The following is an 18,405-nucleotide window of genomic DNA, read 5'->3' as shown; positions in this document are numbered from 1 at the left end:
CAATATCAGCCTTCCGCCGTGTGGCTTTATCTTGGCTGGTATCAAAATTGGGGGGGACAGCAGTTTTTGTTTTTTTTAAAATTATTAATTTGTTTATTGTACCGCACGATGTAGACCAGCCCACCGGCGGCTGTGATTGGTTGCAGTGAGACAGCTGTCACTCAGCGTGGGGGCGTGTCTGACTTCAACCAATCATAGGCACCGGTGGGCGAGGGAAGCAGGGAATACGAGATTGAATAATGAGCGGCCGGCATTTTTAAAAGCTGGAGAAGCCGCCAGAGCAGTGTGACAGCTGTGCAGCGCCGTGCCGATGATCGGTGAATATGAGAGAGAGGGGGGGGGAGAGACCAGGAGTGATATTAAACGATTTAGCTCATTCTGCTGGACATGCTGAGCATGCGCAGTAGAACGTGATGGGATCCGTCAGTGGATTCTGCCGCTTAGTGCATTGCGGCGGAATCCGCCCCCATAGACAATCATTAGACACCTAGGTGGATTCTAATGGAATCCGTCAAGGTGCGATATTTTAACGAACCAAAAAACGCTACATGTAGCGTTCCCTCCGCCTGATGCTTCGTCAAATTAACGACGCAGCGTCGTCCAGCGGATGCAATGCAGACACTTGTGTTACAGGGCGTTGTCAATACAAGTCTATGGAGAATAGCGCAGTGCGTTAACGGACTGCGCTATTGTGACGCGCTGGACTAGTCTGCGGGACCAGACCTACGAGGGCCAAGTCCGCCTGTGTGGATGGGGGTTCGTCTTTGAACCGGGCCTGGAGGTCGAAATCTTCGTATCCCGTTGGGACGTTAACTCCCACCGCTCAATGGGTCACCCGGACCGTGACCTGCTACCCGGTGATCTGGTGACATACACCTGTCATTGCGGGGAGAGGGGCTGGTTTGCCCTCAATGTGAAGAGGAAGGAGAGCCGTAATGTCCCATGCGGCCCCAGTCCCCTCCCCCACCGTACAGCTCTGAAGTCACGGTGGAGGAAGAGTACGACGAGGATGATCTGAAGTAAAGGCAGCGGAACCCGGCTGCCAATGTGACACAGTCCCTGTTGGGACCTCTACTGCCCGTCCCTGTTGGGACTTTTGTTGCCCCCGTTTTTACTAAAGACAAGGCCGAGAACTGGCAGGCCACCCAAAAACTATTGGGCTTGTAAATAATACCCCCCCCCTTAACCGGCCGTCCAGTTTCACTGCCTCCAAAGAGGCAGACTGGAGGATGGGCCTGCGGGAAGCAGTTGGCCGAGGCCCGCCACCACTACAACCGGTGGCCATCCTCCGAGTCAGGGGTCCCCTGGACGTGGGGCCTCTGAAAGGACTGTGAAACCTGCACCCGTCCCATTAAACATACCTGGGCCCGTTACTGGACTGGGGAAAAGGGGTGCTGCCCGCTTCTTAGAGGCAGGATCAAGGCTAAGTTTTTTGGGTGGGTGACTGAGGACCTGGTTCCCGTATTAATAAAAGTGTTTGACGTTCGTAACGTTTAAGTATGTGCCTCCCGTAAGGGAAGATCCAAAAAGTTTTAAAATGTTGAAAGTTTGTACCAATGCTAGTATAATTGTATTATGTTCCCGTTTTTTCTATTTTACAGAAAGCAAAAATAAACCGGTGATGGATGGGCAGCCCGCGGATGATCTGCATTAAACCAAGGGGGAATGTGATTCCCTGGACTAGTCAGGTCGTCCCAGGTAGTCACACACAACACCACACCCCCCCTACCGATTAGGTAACATCAGTCAAACTAAAAACCTTGTCACCACCCTCCAGGTTTGATGTCCACACCAGGGGGCGGAGCCAGGTGGTTGGCTCCGCCCACCGATGAGTTTACAGGCATGGAGGTGGGAAAACACACAGAACAGTTCGAGTTCTAGTGGAGAGCAGTCAAGTTCACGGGCAGTCCTGTGTCCAGGCCTGCCAAGAGACTACCAGGTGGCTGGGTCGGAGCCCAGTCGCCATTGGCAAGGAGGCAGACGGTGGTGGCCGCCTGCAGGAGCTGGGATTACAGCCGGTGGAACCGTAGGGACCGGGGTTGGGCGGTGGCCCGCCGGTACCGAACCGGGGAACCGATTGGAAACCGGAGCACCAGGAGGGGTACTCAGACCCAGTACAAAGCCCTGAACCGACAGGGCCGAGTCAAATCAACTGATTGAGGACTGGACTTTAGGACCTATCCCACACAAGTCCCGTTAGAAGACAACAGCCCAACTATACAGGGTAAAGCCACCGCCAAGGCATAGAGACCCAAAGGGCCAGCGTCTGCGGGCAAATGGGCTCCTACGGCATATACAAGTCGGGGAGCGGACTACCGGTGTCTAGGCATAGGAGTCAAACATTTACACACAGAGGTGCAGGGGAAAAAGGCGGAAACCACCAACCTATTCTGGGAGAAGCTGCAGCCGGCTGCGGGCCCCGTTCATCACTCCGTTTGGTTTACCAGAGACTCCAGTGTGTTGTGTCAGAGTGAGTACACCAGTGCCATAAGGCACCGCAACACTTCACCATGCACACCGGTGGCCCTCGCCAACCGGGCCCCGGGACCAACATCCCCTACCCACAGAGGGGTCAACACCTAGCTGCGCCATTACACTGCTCCTGGGAACCCCCATACGTTCACCGCAGCGGTGGTGTCTACAATCACCACAACCCGTGGGTGGCGTCACGAACTTACATCCCAAATCAAACCACCACGGCCCCGGCCGTGGAACTCCTCACCCAAGTCCCCGCGTGTAGCGCCAACTCCCTTGCAGAGCGACGTGACCCCCGGGTCCGTGAGAGACTCGAGCCACCACCCGCAGTACGAGCACGGATCCGAGCGGCTCGGCGGTCGCAGCCAAGCCCGCAGGGCGGTACACTATTCTCCATAGCAGCGGATTGCGCTGAACGCAAGTGTGAAAGCGCCCGAACACACCAAGATGGGGGCACATACCAACATTGGGCCACATCACAGCATCCAGCATATTTTTACTTAACTTTACACTGTTCATGGCCTTCTTTCATTACAAGCCATGAACATCATTAAAAATTAGACTCATCTATTAAAACTGTTCCTTCTGTTGTTTGTCATTTTAAAACCAATAAACAATTATTAGAATACTAAATTAAACCTAACCCATCCAGTCCATTCATTACCTTATTATTCAATCTGCTAACCTACATACGCATTCTAGACTACCCGATACGTTAGAATCGGGCCACCTTCTAGTTATATATAATCACGATAATATTTTGAGAGTTTAGATTTTGGACTCCAGATTAATAAAACTGAATTCTAAATAGGTAGATTCATTGGATGACATTAAAGGCTTTACCTGCTTCAGTATATGTTCTGGTAACTCTCGTTTGTTCATATGTGCAGCTTTCTGGAGGAGATCTTTGGCTTTTTCATTTTTGCCTTTAGTTAGAAGCCAACGAGGTGATTCTGGAAGAAACCTGTGTGATATTTGAATATAGATTCCTCAATGTGCATGTTGTATATTATCAGCACAGCACAAGAATAGCCAATGATCCACAGTAGCTAACACAATCCTCGTTAGAAAAGGGTATACCATATGGTCTTTATAAAGTACCCTTCGATAAAGTTTGCAACATTAGTACAACTTTAAAAAAGGCTGCTTATTCATTTGCAGAGCACAGAACATTCCTGTACTTGGTGTTCAGGAATAACTCACGAGGACTTGTCTCTCACTAACACAGATGACTTCCTACTTTCCTTTTTTCCCCATTAGTCCACTACCTCTGCTACATCTAGAGAAATAGGTCCTTCGGTAGGCGTCTTTACGGCCAGTCTCTCCCCCCTGTACACTGTATCTGTAATCCAAGGCCGCCCTGATCAAGCAATGGCTGGCAAAGTATTTGTCTGTCCACCAGCTCTCTTGGGCATTGTATTTGGGCCTTGCTTAAAAACACTACTTAGTCTGCAAAGGTTTTTAGTCTGTACCTTCAGCCCACTTGCTTGACTCACTGTAGGCTGTAACTATACAAGCAGCATGTCCCTCCACGTAACTACTCCTGAGCTCCCCACTCTTTTTGGCTTTGTCCTTCATCACAAATTAGTAGAACAACATGTGCTTTAATTTTGGAACCCAATGTTAGCGTTGAGGCTGGCATGGGCCTGAGCTGACACTAAAAATCACTGTGTACAGCAGCCTCCCAGACAAGGAAAGAGGGGCACAATACAAGTGGTGGACAACACACAAAGGGGCAACACTGGGAGCAGACAATTTGACAACAATAGATTTATAGGGAAACATACAAATACTGTAAGGACTACTCCCCATCAATGCACCTTAAAGGGCGCTAGTTCCATAAAAGCCTGAGATGAGGCTAACCCCTTATAGACTACATTTACATGACTACTGATTTTGATTTTCAATACTCACTGTTCTCTTCAAGGAAGAAACACTGTTAATTCTAAAGTGTTACGGGGAAAGTACAAATGCCAACCTTAGGGGTATATGACTTGTGCAATCATACAAAGTATAACAGGTCATTAATGAATGGGGTGCCACTGGGCTTAATGAGTCGGACACATCACACATCTATCACCAACCCCTCCCTCAGATCTCCCCATAATGATTACCCTAGTTTATTACATAGTCTTATTTGTACATGGTAAGATTCTGTTATTTAGGTACAGTATGGTCTTCTAAATGATGGGTGGGAATGGAAGCTTACGCACAGGATGCCATCTAAACATAGGCCGCCCTATCGTCACAAAATATTACTTATTTGTTGAAAGATTAAGTGATTTTTTTTCTGTTCATATTTGTAAAATTTGGGATTATGAACATTCCCAGGACATTCAGTTTACTTATAGTCGATGAGTCTTATGACTTATTTTTTTTTTTGTATATCCAGAAATATCATACTTACCAAATATAAAAGACTAATAAAGCTGTAGGTGCAGCACAAGCAATCTGCAGCAATCTCCAGTTCCGTATAGCAAATCCGATTCCAGCCAGCACCATCAGTCCTATTGCAAAGCATACATGGCCAGTGATAGTGGCATAGGCACGATGTGATGGTCCCACCCATTCAGCAACTAAAAAAAAAAAGAATATGCCAATCATTATATCCTTCTATCTATCTACAAATGGTAACTATTTTCTTTATCATAATAAATCCCAAAATTTACAAGAAATTTTTAATTCTAGCATAACCCTAATCTTGGGATAGCTCCCTGTATTTATATAGGTACTTTGGCAACATAGTCACTGTGCTCTCCCCATGTCTACCTAGGAATGACAGCCATGGGGAAATTTACCTGTCAGGCTTTCCTGATGATGAAGTCAGACCTGCTCTAATTTAATGTAATCTAAAAGTGTGGATATTGTAAAATGAATATTTTACTGTTAAAATTACCCCAGGAGTCAGGGGGGAGGGCAGTTGCAAAGACCGATTGCCACTTTTGTCCGCTCAAAATCACCATATAATATATAGTCACCTATTTATATTTAATGATCACCAGGTACATATTCATGTATACAGCATATGGTAATACAGTAGTTAGTTTTAAGATTCTAAATATATCTGTCTCAGTATATTAGGCTCTTAAAGGGGTAAGTGAAATTTGAGAAGTCCATATGATTGTCTACATTGCAATGTAATGTTACACTTTCTATCTCTGGCTTGGGCTCCGCTCTACATCAAGCTTTGCAAGTAGCCTGGCATTTCTCAATATAGCATTCAAAAAGAAGAGAGTTCCGGCACACTGTGCTGTTTCCCAGAATAAGGAAGATACAAAATTCAAGTAGTTTTAATCTGTTTTTTCTTTATTGGAAAAAATGTTGTGCTGTACATGAGTAGAAAATCCGCCAGGACGTTTCGGCCCTAGGCCTTCATCAGTTCGGACAATCTGACCATGTCGAGCAAAGATCCGTAATTAAGAGGAAAAAAGAAGAAGAAGAATCACCAGTCGTCATAAACAAATATGCTCCAGCATGAAATCTAGTCCTGCTGGGAGGTATAGACCTTGGAAAAGTCCTGTGGGGTGATTCAGTAGACTAGAGTGTCCTGCATGGATGTAATCAGGCTAAAGGCCTATTGGTTACTAAGTCTCTGGGTCCGTTACTTCCGGATTGGATAATTAATGTACAAACCACATAATAAGTACTGCTATTGCCTATGGCAATGGATATATCAGTAAGGAACTGCTAGTCCGCAAGAATGCCAGTTAGGTTAGGGTGCTTATACTGGTGGCAGTAGTATATCTGCAATATAACTATAGTGAAACCTTCAGTAAAGGGACACTAGGTAAAGTCAATTGTTTATACTGGTAGCAGTAGCAGATCAGTTGCTGCAGGAGGCTGGATCAAATCCTGTTAGGGATAATGTGTCAAGGAGATAAGGATAACTCCGGTGGGGCTGGCCTCCGTGTGCGATGGTGATTGTGCGTGCTGCGCGCGCAGCAGCACGCACGCAGCAGGACGCGCAGCACGCACAATCACCATCGCACACGGAGGCCAGCCCCACCGGAGTTATCCTTATCTCCTTGACACATTATCCCTAACAGGATTTGATCCAGCCTCCTGCAGCAACTGATCTGCTACTGCTACCAGTATAAACAATTGACTTTACCTAGTGTCCCTTTACTGGAAGTTTCACTATAGTTATATTGCAGATATACTACTGCCACCAGTATAAGCACCCTAACCTAACTGGCATTCTTGCGGACTAGCAGTTCCTTACTGATATATCCATTGCGATAGGCAATAGCAGTACTTATTATGTGGTTTGTACATTAATTATCCAATCCGGAAGTAACGGACCCAGAGACTTAGTAACCAATAGGCCTTTAGCCTGATTACATCCATGCAGGACACTCTAGTCTACTGAATCACCCCACAGGACTTTTCCAAGGTCTATACCTCCCAGCAGGACTAGATTTCATGCTGGAGCATATTTGTTTATGACGACTGGTGATTCTTCTTCTTCTTTTTTCCTCTTAATTACGGATCTTTGCTCGACATGGTCAGATTGTCCGACCTGATGAAGACCTAGGGCCGAAACGTCCTGGCGGATTTTCTACTCATGTGCAGCACAACATTTTTTCCAATAAAGAAAAAACAGATTAAAACTACTTGAATTTTGTATCTTCCTTATTCTGGGAAACAGCACAGTGTGCCGGAACTCTCTTCTTTTTGAACATTATATTTGTTTTTTCCAGAGCACATGCCTAAGGTGATGCTAGGTCTTATCTCTATTTGGATTGTTTCTCAATATAACAAACTGCCTTGGCCTATTTAAGGGCTTCTTGGCTCACACCTGGGTCCTGGTATTGATGGAGACTAACCCAGTTTGAGTGAATACTGATGGACTGAGCTGGAGTTGGTTTGTTGTGCTGCATCTTGGCTTCTGTTGAACTTTGGAGTCCTATCTGCAACCTGCCCCAGGTCCTTAGACCTTCTGTCTCATATCTGCCTTCGGTTTGGTACAGCTTGCGATGTTGTCAGGCTTCCATGTTACTCCTGAGACTCATCTGCCTTCTGCCTGCAGTCAGTAACTCAGCTACCTGCCTCTCAGCTGTCTCCAGTCCTCCTGTTACCTACGAGCGGTTTCCAGTCATCCTGTTATCTGTCTGACAGTGGTCATCAGTAAACCGGTTACCTGTCTCTACTCGTCAGTATCTCTGCTACGTGCCTTCAGTGGTCTCCAGTCATGACAGCAACCTCCACTTTCCTGTTACCTGTCTGCAAACGGTCTACTGTATACTGTTACCCTTCTCAACTCATCAGTATTTCTGCTACCTGTCTGGCAGAAGTCTCCAGTCATCCTGTTCCCTGTCTGCCAGCGGCCTCCAGCAAATCTGTTACCTGTTTACAGTCATCTGTATTCCTACTATACTTCTGTGGTATTCCGCTATCTGTCACAAGTCTTCAATTACGCTGCCGTCTGCCCATGATGTTAAGGTTATGTTCGTCCATTATGTTCTGTAACTGCTTGATGTCCATTATCTGTCTGTTACTTGTCGCGGGCGGGGAGGAGGGTGTCAGCACACTACGCTCACCCCTTCTGCTCGGGTCCGGGGGCTGCTGCTCAGTGGTGGCTCGAGCGGTGGGCCGGATCCTGGGGGTTCTCGAGCGACACTCCTCGCCCGTGAGTGAAAGGGGGTTGTTGGGTGTGGGATATTGTTTATTGTCCGTGACGCCACCCACGGTTGTGGTGATTTCACCACCGCTGCTCTATAGGCCCGGGGACGATGGTGTGTAGCAGCGAGATGTTGCGTTGCCCCTCCATGGGTAGGGGTTGGTGATCCCGGGGCCCGGTGATGGTGAGGGAGGTGCAGGGCCTGGTGGGCGCAGGGACGCGGGGGCAGCGCTGTGCCTTGCGGCACTGTGGTACTCACTCAGCCTGAGACGTTGACACAGTTTTACGGTAAACCACACGGCTGGAAAGACAGTTCCCACGGACGGCTGCACTTGCTCTCCCAGTAGGTAACGGTGATGTCCCTCTGACCTGCACCTGATGTTTCTAAGTTGGTAGCGATGGATTCTCACCGGTAACCCTCTCCCCGGCTTCAAGCTGGACCGGAGGAGCTCTACTTTGCCCGCAGACGCTGGCCCTGAGGAACTGGTGCCTTGGCGGTGGCGGTGTTCCTCCTTAATGGTCGGACTGTTGCCTTCTATCGGGACTTGGTTGTTGGGGGATCTGCGTCCCCTTCACTGACGGATTCGGCAAATTATGGCGACTCCTAGCCTTGCCGGGGTCCGAGAGGCCCCTGCCCTGGTGCTGACTGTCCTTTGCCCGCTGCTCCAGACCGCCGGGTCACTACCCGTCCGCGGTCCTTCCAGGAACTCCCGAACAGTCACCCCTCTGGACAGTCACTGTCGTTGCTGACCCGGTCCTACACACAGCTGGACCACTTCAGGCTTTTCACTCTCTTTCTTTCCTGTCACCACTCTTGCTTTCCTCCTTTACCACTTTACTTCCTTCTACTTTCACTTCCTTAAGTCAACTCCTGTTTACTCCTTCACTTCCCTAACTGATCTGCCTGGTTTCTCCCGCCTCCAGAGCTGTGAACTCCTCGGTGGGCGGAGCCAACCGCATGGGCCACCCCCTGGTGTGAATCATCAGCCTCTGGAGGAAGGCAACAAGGATTTTTGGTTAGCTTTGGTGTTCCTAGCTGGGATGTAGGGTGTGGTGGTGTGATGACCTGTGTCTCCTGGCTTGCCCAGGGCGACACATTCCCCCTTAGCAAAATGCAGACCGTCCGCGGGCTGCCCGTGCAACACCGGTTTTATTTTTCTGTAAAAGATAACATGGTAAAACAATAACATATTTACATTTTTAATGAATCTTCCCATAACGGGAGGCACATTTCTTAAACGTTGCATAACGGTTTACGGTTACGGTTTCCGCTCTCTCCCACCCAAGCAACCTGGCCCTGATGCTGCCCCTAAAGCCCAGGCAGCACCCCTTGACCCACAGTCCAGCACAAGTTACCCGAGCGGGATCTGTCCTTCCCCTCCAGAGGGTAGCCACCGGTTCCTTTGGTGGCTGGGCCCCAGCCTGCTCTGCTGAGGGCCCTCCCTCCAACCTGCCTCTCCGGAGGCGGCATTGCGGAAAACGGTAACGGCAAACAACTTATTTACAAGCCACTTAACGTTTGTGGTTGCCCTGCAAGTTCACGGGCTTGTCCATGGATAGTTCCCATGCAAAACAACTTTTAAACGGTCCCCACGGGGACAACGGTGCCGGCTCCAGCCAGTTGCTAATCAAGCAGACAATCTGGTGAAGTACTCGGTATCATTTCACTTATCATTTTCAAAACTTTAGCAGAACTTTCAAACAAAATGGTGGTCCCAACGGGGACTGGACAACGGTGCTCCGCTGCCCTACTCCAGGCCTTCAACTTCATCCGAGGGAGGGGGTGCCGGACCCACTCGGCTTTCCTGGCTGCCCCGTAACTTCACATCCAGGGCAAACCACCCCCTCTCTCCGCAGTGTCGGGTATACTGAACGAGGTCTCCCGGCATTAGGTTGCGGCCGGGATGCTCCTCAGGCAGGTGGGCATTCACATCCCGCCGGGCTACAAACACTTCGGCCTCCAGGCCCGGCTCGTAGATGAACCCGTAGCCCCGGTGGACATCAAACCACCTCACCTGCCCCTCGTACAGCGGTCCCCGGACACGGAATGTCGCTTGCCGGAGGTTTTCTTTTTCTTTAATAGCTCGGGCCACCAGCTCGGCCTTCTTCCGTTCCCTCTCAGCGATCTCCAGGCCCAGCGGTACCGGCTCCCTATCCCAATACGGCGCTGCTGTGAGCTCCGGCGCACGGGTCGGGCCCCGCGGGACATTCTGGACGTTGCCCACTGTCAGGAATCTGGGCGGCGTGTCCCGCGGTGTCTTGGCCTTGGGCGCTGCCTTACAGCAACAACCCGGCGCTACCTCAGCCGAGGTGTGGGGGATGGGCATAGGGGCTTTCCGCTGCTGGGCCTTCGGCTCGGAGCGGGTCATCGGCTCCGGCTCGGGGGATTTTTCAGGGGATGCCTCCGGTTCAGCTTTCGGGACCTTCCACGGCAACACCTCCGGTCTACTACGGGCTCCGGCTACAGGTCGGTCCGCCTGGGCGGGGACGCTGGGTATTGCTACCGGTTGCGGTGGTAGCAGGCCTAGTGGCGGGTTCACGGCCTCCGAGACGGGTGGCGAGGGAGGCAACGGGGGGAGAGGGCTTGGACCGGGCCCCGCAGCCGCGATGACCGGCCCTTCCAGGGCATCGGGACGTGGGTCACTCACCCTCCCTTTCTCCGCTTCCTCCTCGCGTCTCCGCACGGTGGCTATAACGTCCGCCATGTCGGTCTCCCACTCCTCCATGAGGAGCTGCATCCTGACCTGCAGCCGTTGGTAGAGCTGCGCAGTCCGGATCTCCACCCACGACGCGGTTCCAGGCGCGGGGGCTACGGTGTCGCGGGACGGCATCCACATGGTGGCTTCTTCTTCCAGGAACGGTATGTTTGCAGAGTCCTGGCGTCCCTGCTTTTATAGCTGCAGCTACATGCAGCCAGCCGCCATCGCGTCCCCCTTAGCTCTTTCCGGCCCCTCCTCTCTCGGGGCGGGGTTTTGGCCTTCGCGCCTCTGCTACTCGAGAAGACGCTCGAGCGGGAACTTTTCGCGCCAAAGATGGCGGCTTCTGAAATTTTTCAGCCGGATACCTCCGGCGGTAACAAGGCGCACCTCTACCAAACGGCAGAGCGGTAAGATCCTGTTCGTGACGTGATGTTCTGTAACTGCTTGATGTTCGTTATCTGTCTGTTAGTTGTCGCGGGCGGGGAGGAGGGTGTCAGCATACTACGCTCACCCCTTCTGCTCGGGTCCGGCGGCTGCTGCTCAGTGGTGGCTCGAGCGGTGGGCCGGATCCCGGGGGTTCTCGAGCGACACTCCTCGCCCGTGAGTGAAAGGGGGTTGTTGGGTGTGGGATATTGTTTATTGTCCGTGACGCCACCCACGGTTGTGGTGATTTCTCCACCGCTGCTCTATAGGCCCGGGGACGATGGTGTGTAGCAGCGAGATGTTGCGTTGCCCCTCCATGGGTAGGGGTTGGTGATCCCGGGGCCCGGTGATGGTGAGGGAGGTGCAGGGCCTGGTGGGCGCAGGGACGCGGGGGCAGTGCTGTGCCTTGCGGCACTGTGGTACTCACTCAGCCTGAGACGTTGACACAGTTTTACAGTAAACCACACGGCTGGAAAGACGGTTCCCACGGACGGCTGCACTTGCTCTCCCAGTAGGTAACGGTGATGTCCCTCTGACCTGCACCTGATGTTTCTAAGTTGGTAGCGATGGGTTCCCACCGGTAACCCGCTCCCCGGCTTCAAGCTGGACCGGAGGAGCTCTACTTTGCCCGCAGATGCTGGCCCTGAGGAACTGGTGCCTTGGCGGTGGCGGTGTTCCTCCTTAATGGTCGGACTGTTGCCTTCTATCGGGACTTGGTTGTTGGGGGATCTGCGTCCCCTTCACTGACGGATTCGGCAAATTATGGCGACTCCTAGCCTTGCCGGGGTCCGAGAGGCCCCTGCCCTGGTGCTGACTGTCCTTTGCCCGCTGCTCCAGACCGCCGGGTCACTACCCGTCCGCGGTCCTTCCAGGAACTCCCGAACAGTCACCCCTCTGGACAGTCACTGTCGTTGCTGACTTTGCTGACCCGGTCCTACACACAGCTGGACCACTTCAGGCTTTTCACTCTCTTTCTTTCCTGTCACCACTCTTGCTTTCCTCCTTTACCACTTTACTTCCTTCTACTTTCACTTCCTTAAGTCAACTCCTGTTTACTCCTTCACTTCCCTAACTGATCTGCCTGGTTTCTCCCGCCTCCAGAGCTGTGAACTCCTCGGTGGGCGGAGCCAACTGCCTGGCCCACCCCCTGGTGTGAATCATCAGCCTCTGGAGGAAGGCAACAAGGATTTTTGGTTAGCTTTGGTGTTCCTAGCTGGGATGTAGGGTGTGGTGGTGTGATGACCTGTGTCCCCTGGCTTGCCCAGGGCGACACATAATCACTGGACTTTGTTAAACTGTTAATTTTGCATTTTTAATGTCTGTGTTCCGCAAGCCCTACCTGACTGGTGCACCGGCACCCGCATGTCTGACTGATGCACCGCCGTCCGTGTGTCCATCCGGTTGAGCTTAGTGGAAACACTGCCATCAAATGAGACTGTACCATGTAACAATGTAATTTCCCTTTACATATTCCTTTAATGGCTTGACAAGGTTTGCCAAGATTTGTAGCTTCAAAAGAACAGGTGATTGTAAAGGCAGCTACAAATTGAAAGGGGTTGGCTCTGTGTGAATAACCCATTTAAATATGTGTTACTAGAGATGAGCAAAAAAGATTCAATTTACACTTGTCCAAATATCAGGACAGTCTTCCATGGCAGCTGAACCCAGGCAGGTTGAATTTCTGTGTTGGCAATCCTTCGCATGACATCCTGGGCTCCTCTGCTGCTTAGGCTGCTTTCACACATCCGGTTTTTGCAGTGCGGCTCAATCCGGCTCAAAAACCTATGGAACGGATGCGGCGAAAAAAACGGATCCGTTGCATAAGTTTTTCCATGCGGCCCGTCTGTTTTTTGACGGATGCGGATTGATACTGAGCATGTGCAGTGCAAAAAAAAACGCATCCGCAGGCCGGATGTGGTTTTTGCCGCAGGACGCCGCATCCGGCGTCCATAGGCTTCCATTGTAAATCGTTCCGGATCCGGCGCGATGAGGTTTTTTCGCCGCACAAAAAAAACGTGCCAGGCAACGTTCCATCTGGCCGCGCATGGGCTAAATATGCCGCATTCGGCAAAAAACGGACGCAACGCAAGGCCATGCGGCACAATATGCCGCTAATGCAAGTCTATGCTGTAAAAACACAACCAGTGGCAAAAAAAACGGTTGCGTTTTTTCTGCAAAGCACCGTATTGTGCCGCTCAGCAAAAACCGGATGTGTGAAAGCAGCCTTACTAAACTCCCAAGAGGTCATGACATTATGTGGAGCCAAGACATGCACAGTCATCATGTGTAAGGGGCTTTATTAAGTGATACAGGTGCCTATAATGGAGGCAAAGGATTGCCACCACAGAGGTGAACAGTGCTCTGGTCCGGTTGCCAAGAGGAACAAATTAGATGTCGGACCAGTGTAATCCAAATCCTTTTGCTGATCTCTAAGTATTATCTATTAATTATTCAAATAATGTTTTGGGACATTATGTTTTTCACTTATATTATGAATTAATAATGAATGAGCCTAAAATCTAATAATCCCTTTTTAATGTGATCATTAATTTTTTGTTTTATCTTTAAGTTTTGGCACATCATACAGAGGGGACGAGTATAAGTAGCTCTTCACCTGAACAAACTTTGAAACCTATGGACATTTTAAGGCATTAAAAGGAACTTGATATGAGACTCATGCTGCCCTAACCACAGGCAACATGTAGTAGTGTGCCGGCCCCACGCCTGTAGCAGCTGGGCTGCTCGGATCCGGACCTGCTTTGTTGGTCGAGGGATCCTCTGGACCCGGAGGTCACGCGGGCACGCCAAATGAAAAGGAGGACGTAGTTGTACGGGCTTGGCCGTATTCAGTTCGTGACCTATTCAGTTCGTGGCTAAGGTTTCAGGTCAGCTGTATCTAACCTAGGTGAGGGAAGGTGTTATGCGGGGGCCTATATGTGTGACTACCTGGTTTTGCCAGAGCGTCACAGTAGACACTGGCAGGACCCGGTGGCTTCTCCCCGCCCTGCTCCCCTTGACTGACAAGTCTCTCCCTATGTGTGTACAGTAAGAGATGTGTCAGTCTGGGGGATCAGGGCAGAGAAACAAGTGACATATTGTTTGAAGAACATCAAGGTTCTCAGTCACAAAAGTTATCACGAATGTGAGATGTTGTTTTTAGTTTAATAATAAGGTAGTTTAAAATAAATATCTCTGAAAAATTACCATAGAAGTTCTGAAATACATTACCTAGTACTACATTGTTAATCAGGACCCCAGCCATAGCGATTCCCACAAAACATCTCAGCACCATAAATACATAAAAATCTGCAACAAACGCCGCTCCAAGACCAAAAGCCAACATCAATAAAATGGAGATTAATATAACTGGACGTCTCCCAATCCTTTAAAAATTAACAAAAGGTATAATTATTACAAAAGTAAGATGTAAGGTCAGCGATACAAACATTTATTTGCTTACAAACTGCATTTATGAAGACTTACAGCTTCTCTACATATAAAATTGGATTTTTTTACTTTTCCAATTACAGGAGTGCCACATGGATATGGTATGGATATGACATACATTCTTAGGGATTTAATAAAATAATATTTGAAAACAGTTTGATATAGACAATATGCACATCAATCTGTAAAATCCTAAAATTGTATTATCCCTATGCAGTGTCGGACTGGGGTGCCAAGGGTCCACCGATTACTTTGATTATGAGGAGCCATTGTGGCCATTGATCAGCTATTTGCAAATATTACATTATCCTCTTTAACAAATTGGTCCATGATTCAATAAAATAATAGACAGGGTAGCTTTCTAAATTAATGATGAGATGCTATCCTTGTCTGTACATGTTGCATTAAAGGAGTTGGTCAGTACTTTTTTACTGATGGCCTATCCTCGGTACACTCGGCACCCTTGCTGACCGGCTGTTACCGGTACTGGCCAGTAGGTCTTGTATGTTACACGGCAGCTCTGTCATTTCTATAGTGGCTGTGGTTGATTACTGCAGATCCAGCCCCTATTCAAAGGAATAAAAGCTGGATCTGCAGTACCCGACTGCAGCCATTATCGTTTTGGCGGAGCTGCTGCGTTCTGGCAGCATCCGGTAACTTCCGGCCACTGTTGGTAACAGTTGATAAGCAGGGGTGCCAATTGTCAGACAGCCACTGATCAGATATTGATGGGGTTCTGAAATAGGCAGTCAATAAAAAAAGTAGTGGCCAATGTCTATAAGTGTATTGTGCCAAACACTACTCATGTAGAGGTTGTAGAGCCCACATCTGTACAGGGGCCCTCCAAGGGATTAAACTGTTCTCCTGTGGGCCAGTCCGAGCCTATCCCTAAGTAAACTGACAAAAGTTTTGGCATCCCTTATATTTCATGCATATAAACTATTAAGTATTCCTACTTACCTGTCTCCTAAATGACCAAATATAAAGGATCCGAGAAGGATTCCAAGCATATAAATGGACTGACATATGTCTGTCTGCTCTTTCCTGTGACATACTAGGTCAAACTTAACAAAAATCAGAGACAAAAACACATTAAATTATTATTATTATTATTATTATTAGTATTATTAGTATTATTATTACTACTACATCATCTTTAGGAAGAGTGATATCACAAAAAAAGTTTTTAAATTCTGTGATAGATGAGCAGTATATTATACAGATTTTAGGTAAGGCCAATGATCTGTACTGAGGATGACAGGTTCTCCTCTCACCCACATTGCTACCAGTCATAGTGACTTGCAGAATAATCTCACACTTCTGCCCTTGTTTAGTCAGGAATAATCTGTTCATGTCCCTCCCTATATCTACAGAAGAGAAAAGGCCGCTTTACACGCAACGACATCGCTAACGAGATGTCGTTGGGATCACGGAATTCGTGACGCACATCCGGCCTCGTTAGCGACGTTGTTGCATGTGAAACGCACGAACGACCGTTAACGATCAAATTTACGTACCTTATTGTTGATCGTTGACACGTCGTCCATTTCCCAAATATCATTGCTGTTTAAGGATGCAGGTTGTTCTTCGTTCCTGCGGCAGCACACATCACTACGTGTGACACGGCAGAAACGAGGAACATCACCGTACCTGCGGCCGCCCGCAATGAAGAAAGAAGGAGGTGGGCGGGATATTCCTCCTGCTCATCTCCGCCCCTCCGCTTCTATAGGACGGCTGCCATGTGACGTCGCAGTGACACTGAACGAACCGCCCCCTTAGAAAGGAGGTGGTTCGCCGGCCACAGGGACGTCGCAGGCTAGGTAAGTCCATGTGACGGGTGTAAGCGATGTTGTGCACCACGGGCAGCGATTTGTCCGTGACGCACAACCGACGGGGGCGGGCACTCTCACTAGCAAGATCGCAGCGTATAAAGTGGCCTTAAGGCCACACATCACCTAAATAGGTTATCATTCACGGGTGGTGGTGGTCAACCACTTTATAGATTGGACCATTCTGATTTAAATGTCTATGTCTTTATATTGGAGAAAGGGGGGTGAGTTCAAATTTTTCATTTTATATTAATATTTTTATTTTGTTTTTAATAACTTTACTAATTTTCATATTATTTTTCAGTCTCCTTGAACTTGTGATTGCTTTATCGCTGTGCTTCATGGAAGTACAAAGTTGGCTGTGACAAGAGCCTTCAGTAGACCCTGACTCCTATCTGCACCCTACAATCTTGCGGTGGGATGGGGGTAGGTGATGGGCACTCAGATGGTCATAAGGAGCAGAACCATTTAAGTGCATCTGTCAGAGACTGGCATCAACATCTAAATAGTTATACAGAAGCACTGAGAGGTAGCTCCAGCTGCTAGTGTTTTAGGGCTCATGCAGACATCCATGCAATATGGTCCAAGTATGGATTTCGAAGCACGGACTGGCCGCAAGTTTCCCAACCCGAGCTTCATATATTTGCATGAGGCAGCCATGCTAAGGTCAGGAGGCCCGCAGCCAGTCCATACATTGCAGTCCGGGCTCAGACTGTGTTGCAAGGATGTCTTCACGAGACTTTTAGCAGATACTTGAAGCTGGCTACTGTTTCTCCAGTTCCTGAGTTGCTCGGGATACCTGCACCCCACACAGGACATCATATGTCACCAAGGGGTTATTGGAGTTTGCAGAATCTCGTGCACAATCTGACACACAAGAATATCATACTAGTTTCCCATTCTCTATTCACATAGAATTTGTTATCTATACATTTAAATAGTCTACAAGTGAGGTCATGATGATACACAGTATGCAGAATTATATTAAAATCTTCAATCCCTGAGTTTACAATGATTTATATGCTGAGAGAAGAAAAGTATCAATGTCAGTAATCTGAAGTTCTAGCTCAGCCACAGCAAACAGTGACAAAGGTTGTCTGTACATACGATGTGCCTTCTAAACAGCTTAGCTTGGCATTATACCAAAGTAGGTTATTGATTACATGTGATCAGCATTTTGGAAAATTAATGAAATATTTACAGACCTCCGTGACCAGTGTTGACTTTTGCTGTGACGTGTCGTACACCCATCCATTCTGGCAGTCCTCCGAGTCATTGAGCCCATACCTCTGGATAGATTCTATATCCCAATCCACAGGAGAGTACATGACACATTTCTCGTAGCTTCCATGTTCATTACGTGGGATGGTTAAATTTAGCTGGTCCTCCTCGGTGATATTGGGGCTGTTCTCCAGGATCCAGCTGGTATTGCAGTGGTGAGGAACAGAGATTTGCAAAAATACTGTTCCAAACATGTGGAACGCATTGAAAAAGCTAAGGAAACACAACATGAAAACCAAAGATTTCTGAAAGCGACCAAATTCCCCAACATTTTTTAGGATTTCACCAAAGTCCGTCATTGTCATCTGATTCAAAGTCATGAAAAACACAAGACAAGCAGATAGAAATTAATATTTAACCCCTGTCCAAAAGGCACCTGTAAAAAGGCAAAGTCTCATACTTATATTGCATGTATATACAGTACTTACCAGTACACATTGCATCACAGCAGGCGATAAATATGTATATATACTGGTTTGTGATCTCTCTATATCTAAGTGTTAATGTATCAGATGAAAAATTTACCATATCACTGCTAGCCGTTATATTTTAACTGAAAGTTCTTCCTTTTTCACAGAGAACAACATAAGAGGACAGTGCTCCAAAATATGACATTCATGGTATTGAAATG

At 48.5% G+C, this 18,405-nt stretch overlaps 1 protein-coding gene across 1 annotated transcript in view; it reads right to left on the bottom strand.

Annotated features, from left to right (window-relative positions):
- Nucleotides 1-18,094, bottom strand: part of LOC142244498 (solute carrier family 22 member 13-like) — a 32,105-nt gene extending 14,011 nt beyond the window's left edge. Inside the window, exons 1-5 of the mRNA XM_075316733.1 lie at nt 17,699-18,094; nt 15,625-15,728; nt 14,446-14,600; nt 4,883-5,051; nt 3,319-3,439 (exon numbers count right to left, since the gene is read on the bottom strand). Coding sequence (XP_075172848.1) covers nt 3,319-3,439; nt 4,883-5,051; nt 14,446-14,600; nt 15,625-15,728; nt 17,699-18,094 — 945 coding nt within the window. The remainder of the gene's footprint in view (nt 1-3,318; nt 3,440-4,882; nt 5,052-14,445; nt 14,601-15,624; nt 15,729-17,698) is intronic.
- Between the last annotated feature and the right edge of the window lie 311 nt (nt 18,095-18,405).

The sequence above is a fragment of the Anomaloglossus baeobatrachus genome, chromosome 6 (genome assembly GCF_048569485.1).
Source record: "Anomaloglossus baeobatrachus isolate aAnoBae1 chromosome 6, aAnoBae1.hap1, whole genome shotgun sequence".
Taxonomy (NCBI): domain Eukaryota; kingdom Metazoa; phylum Chordata; class Amphibia; order Anura; family Aromobatidae; genus Anomaloglossus; species Anomaloglossus baeobatrachus.
Note: the sequence above shows the minus strand (reverse complement) of the source record. Positions and strands in the feature narration are given on the sequence as shown.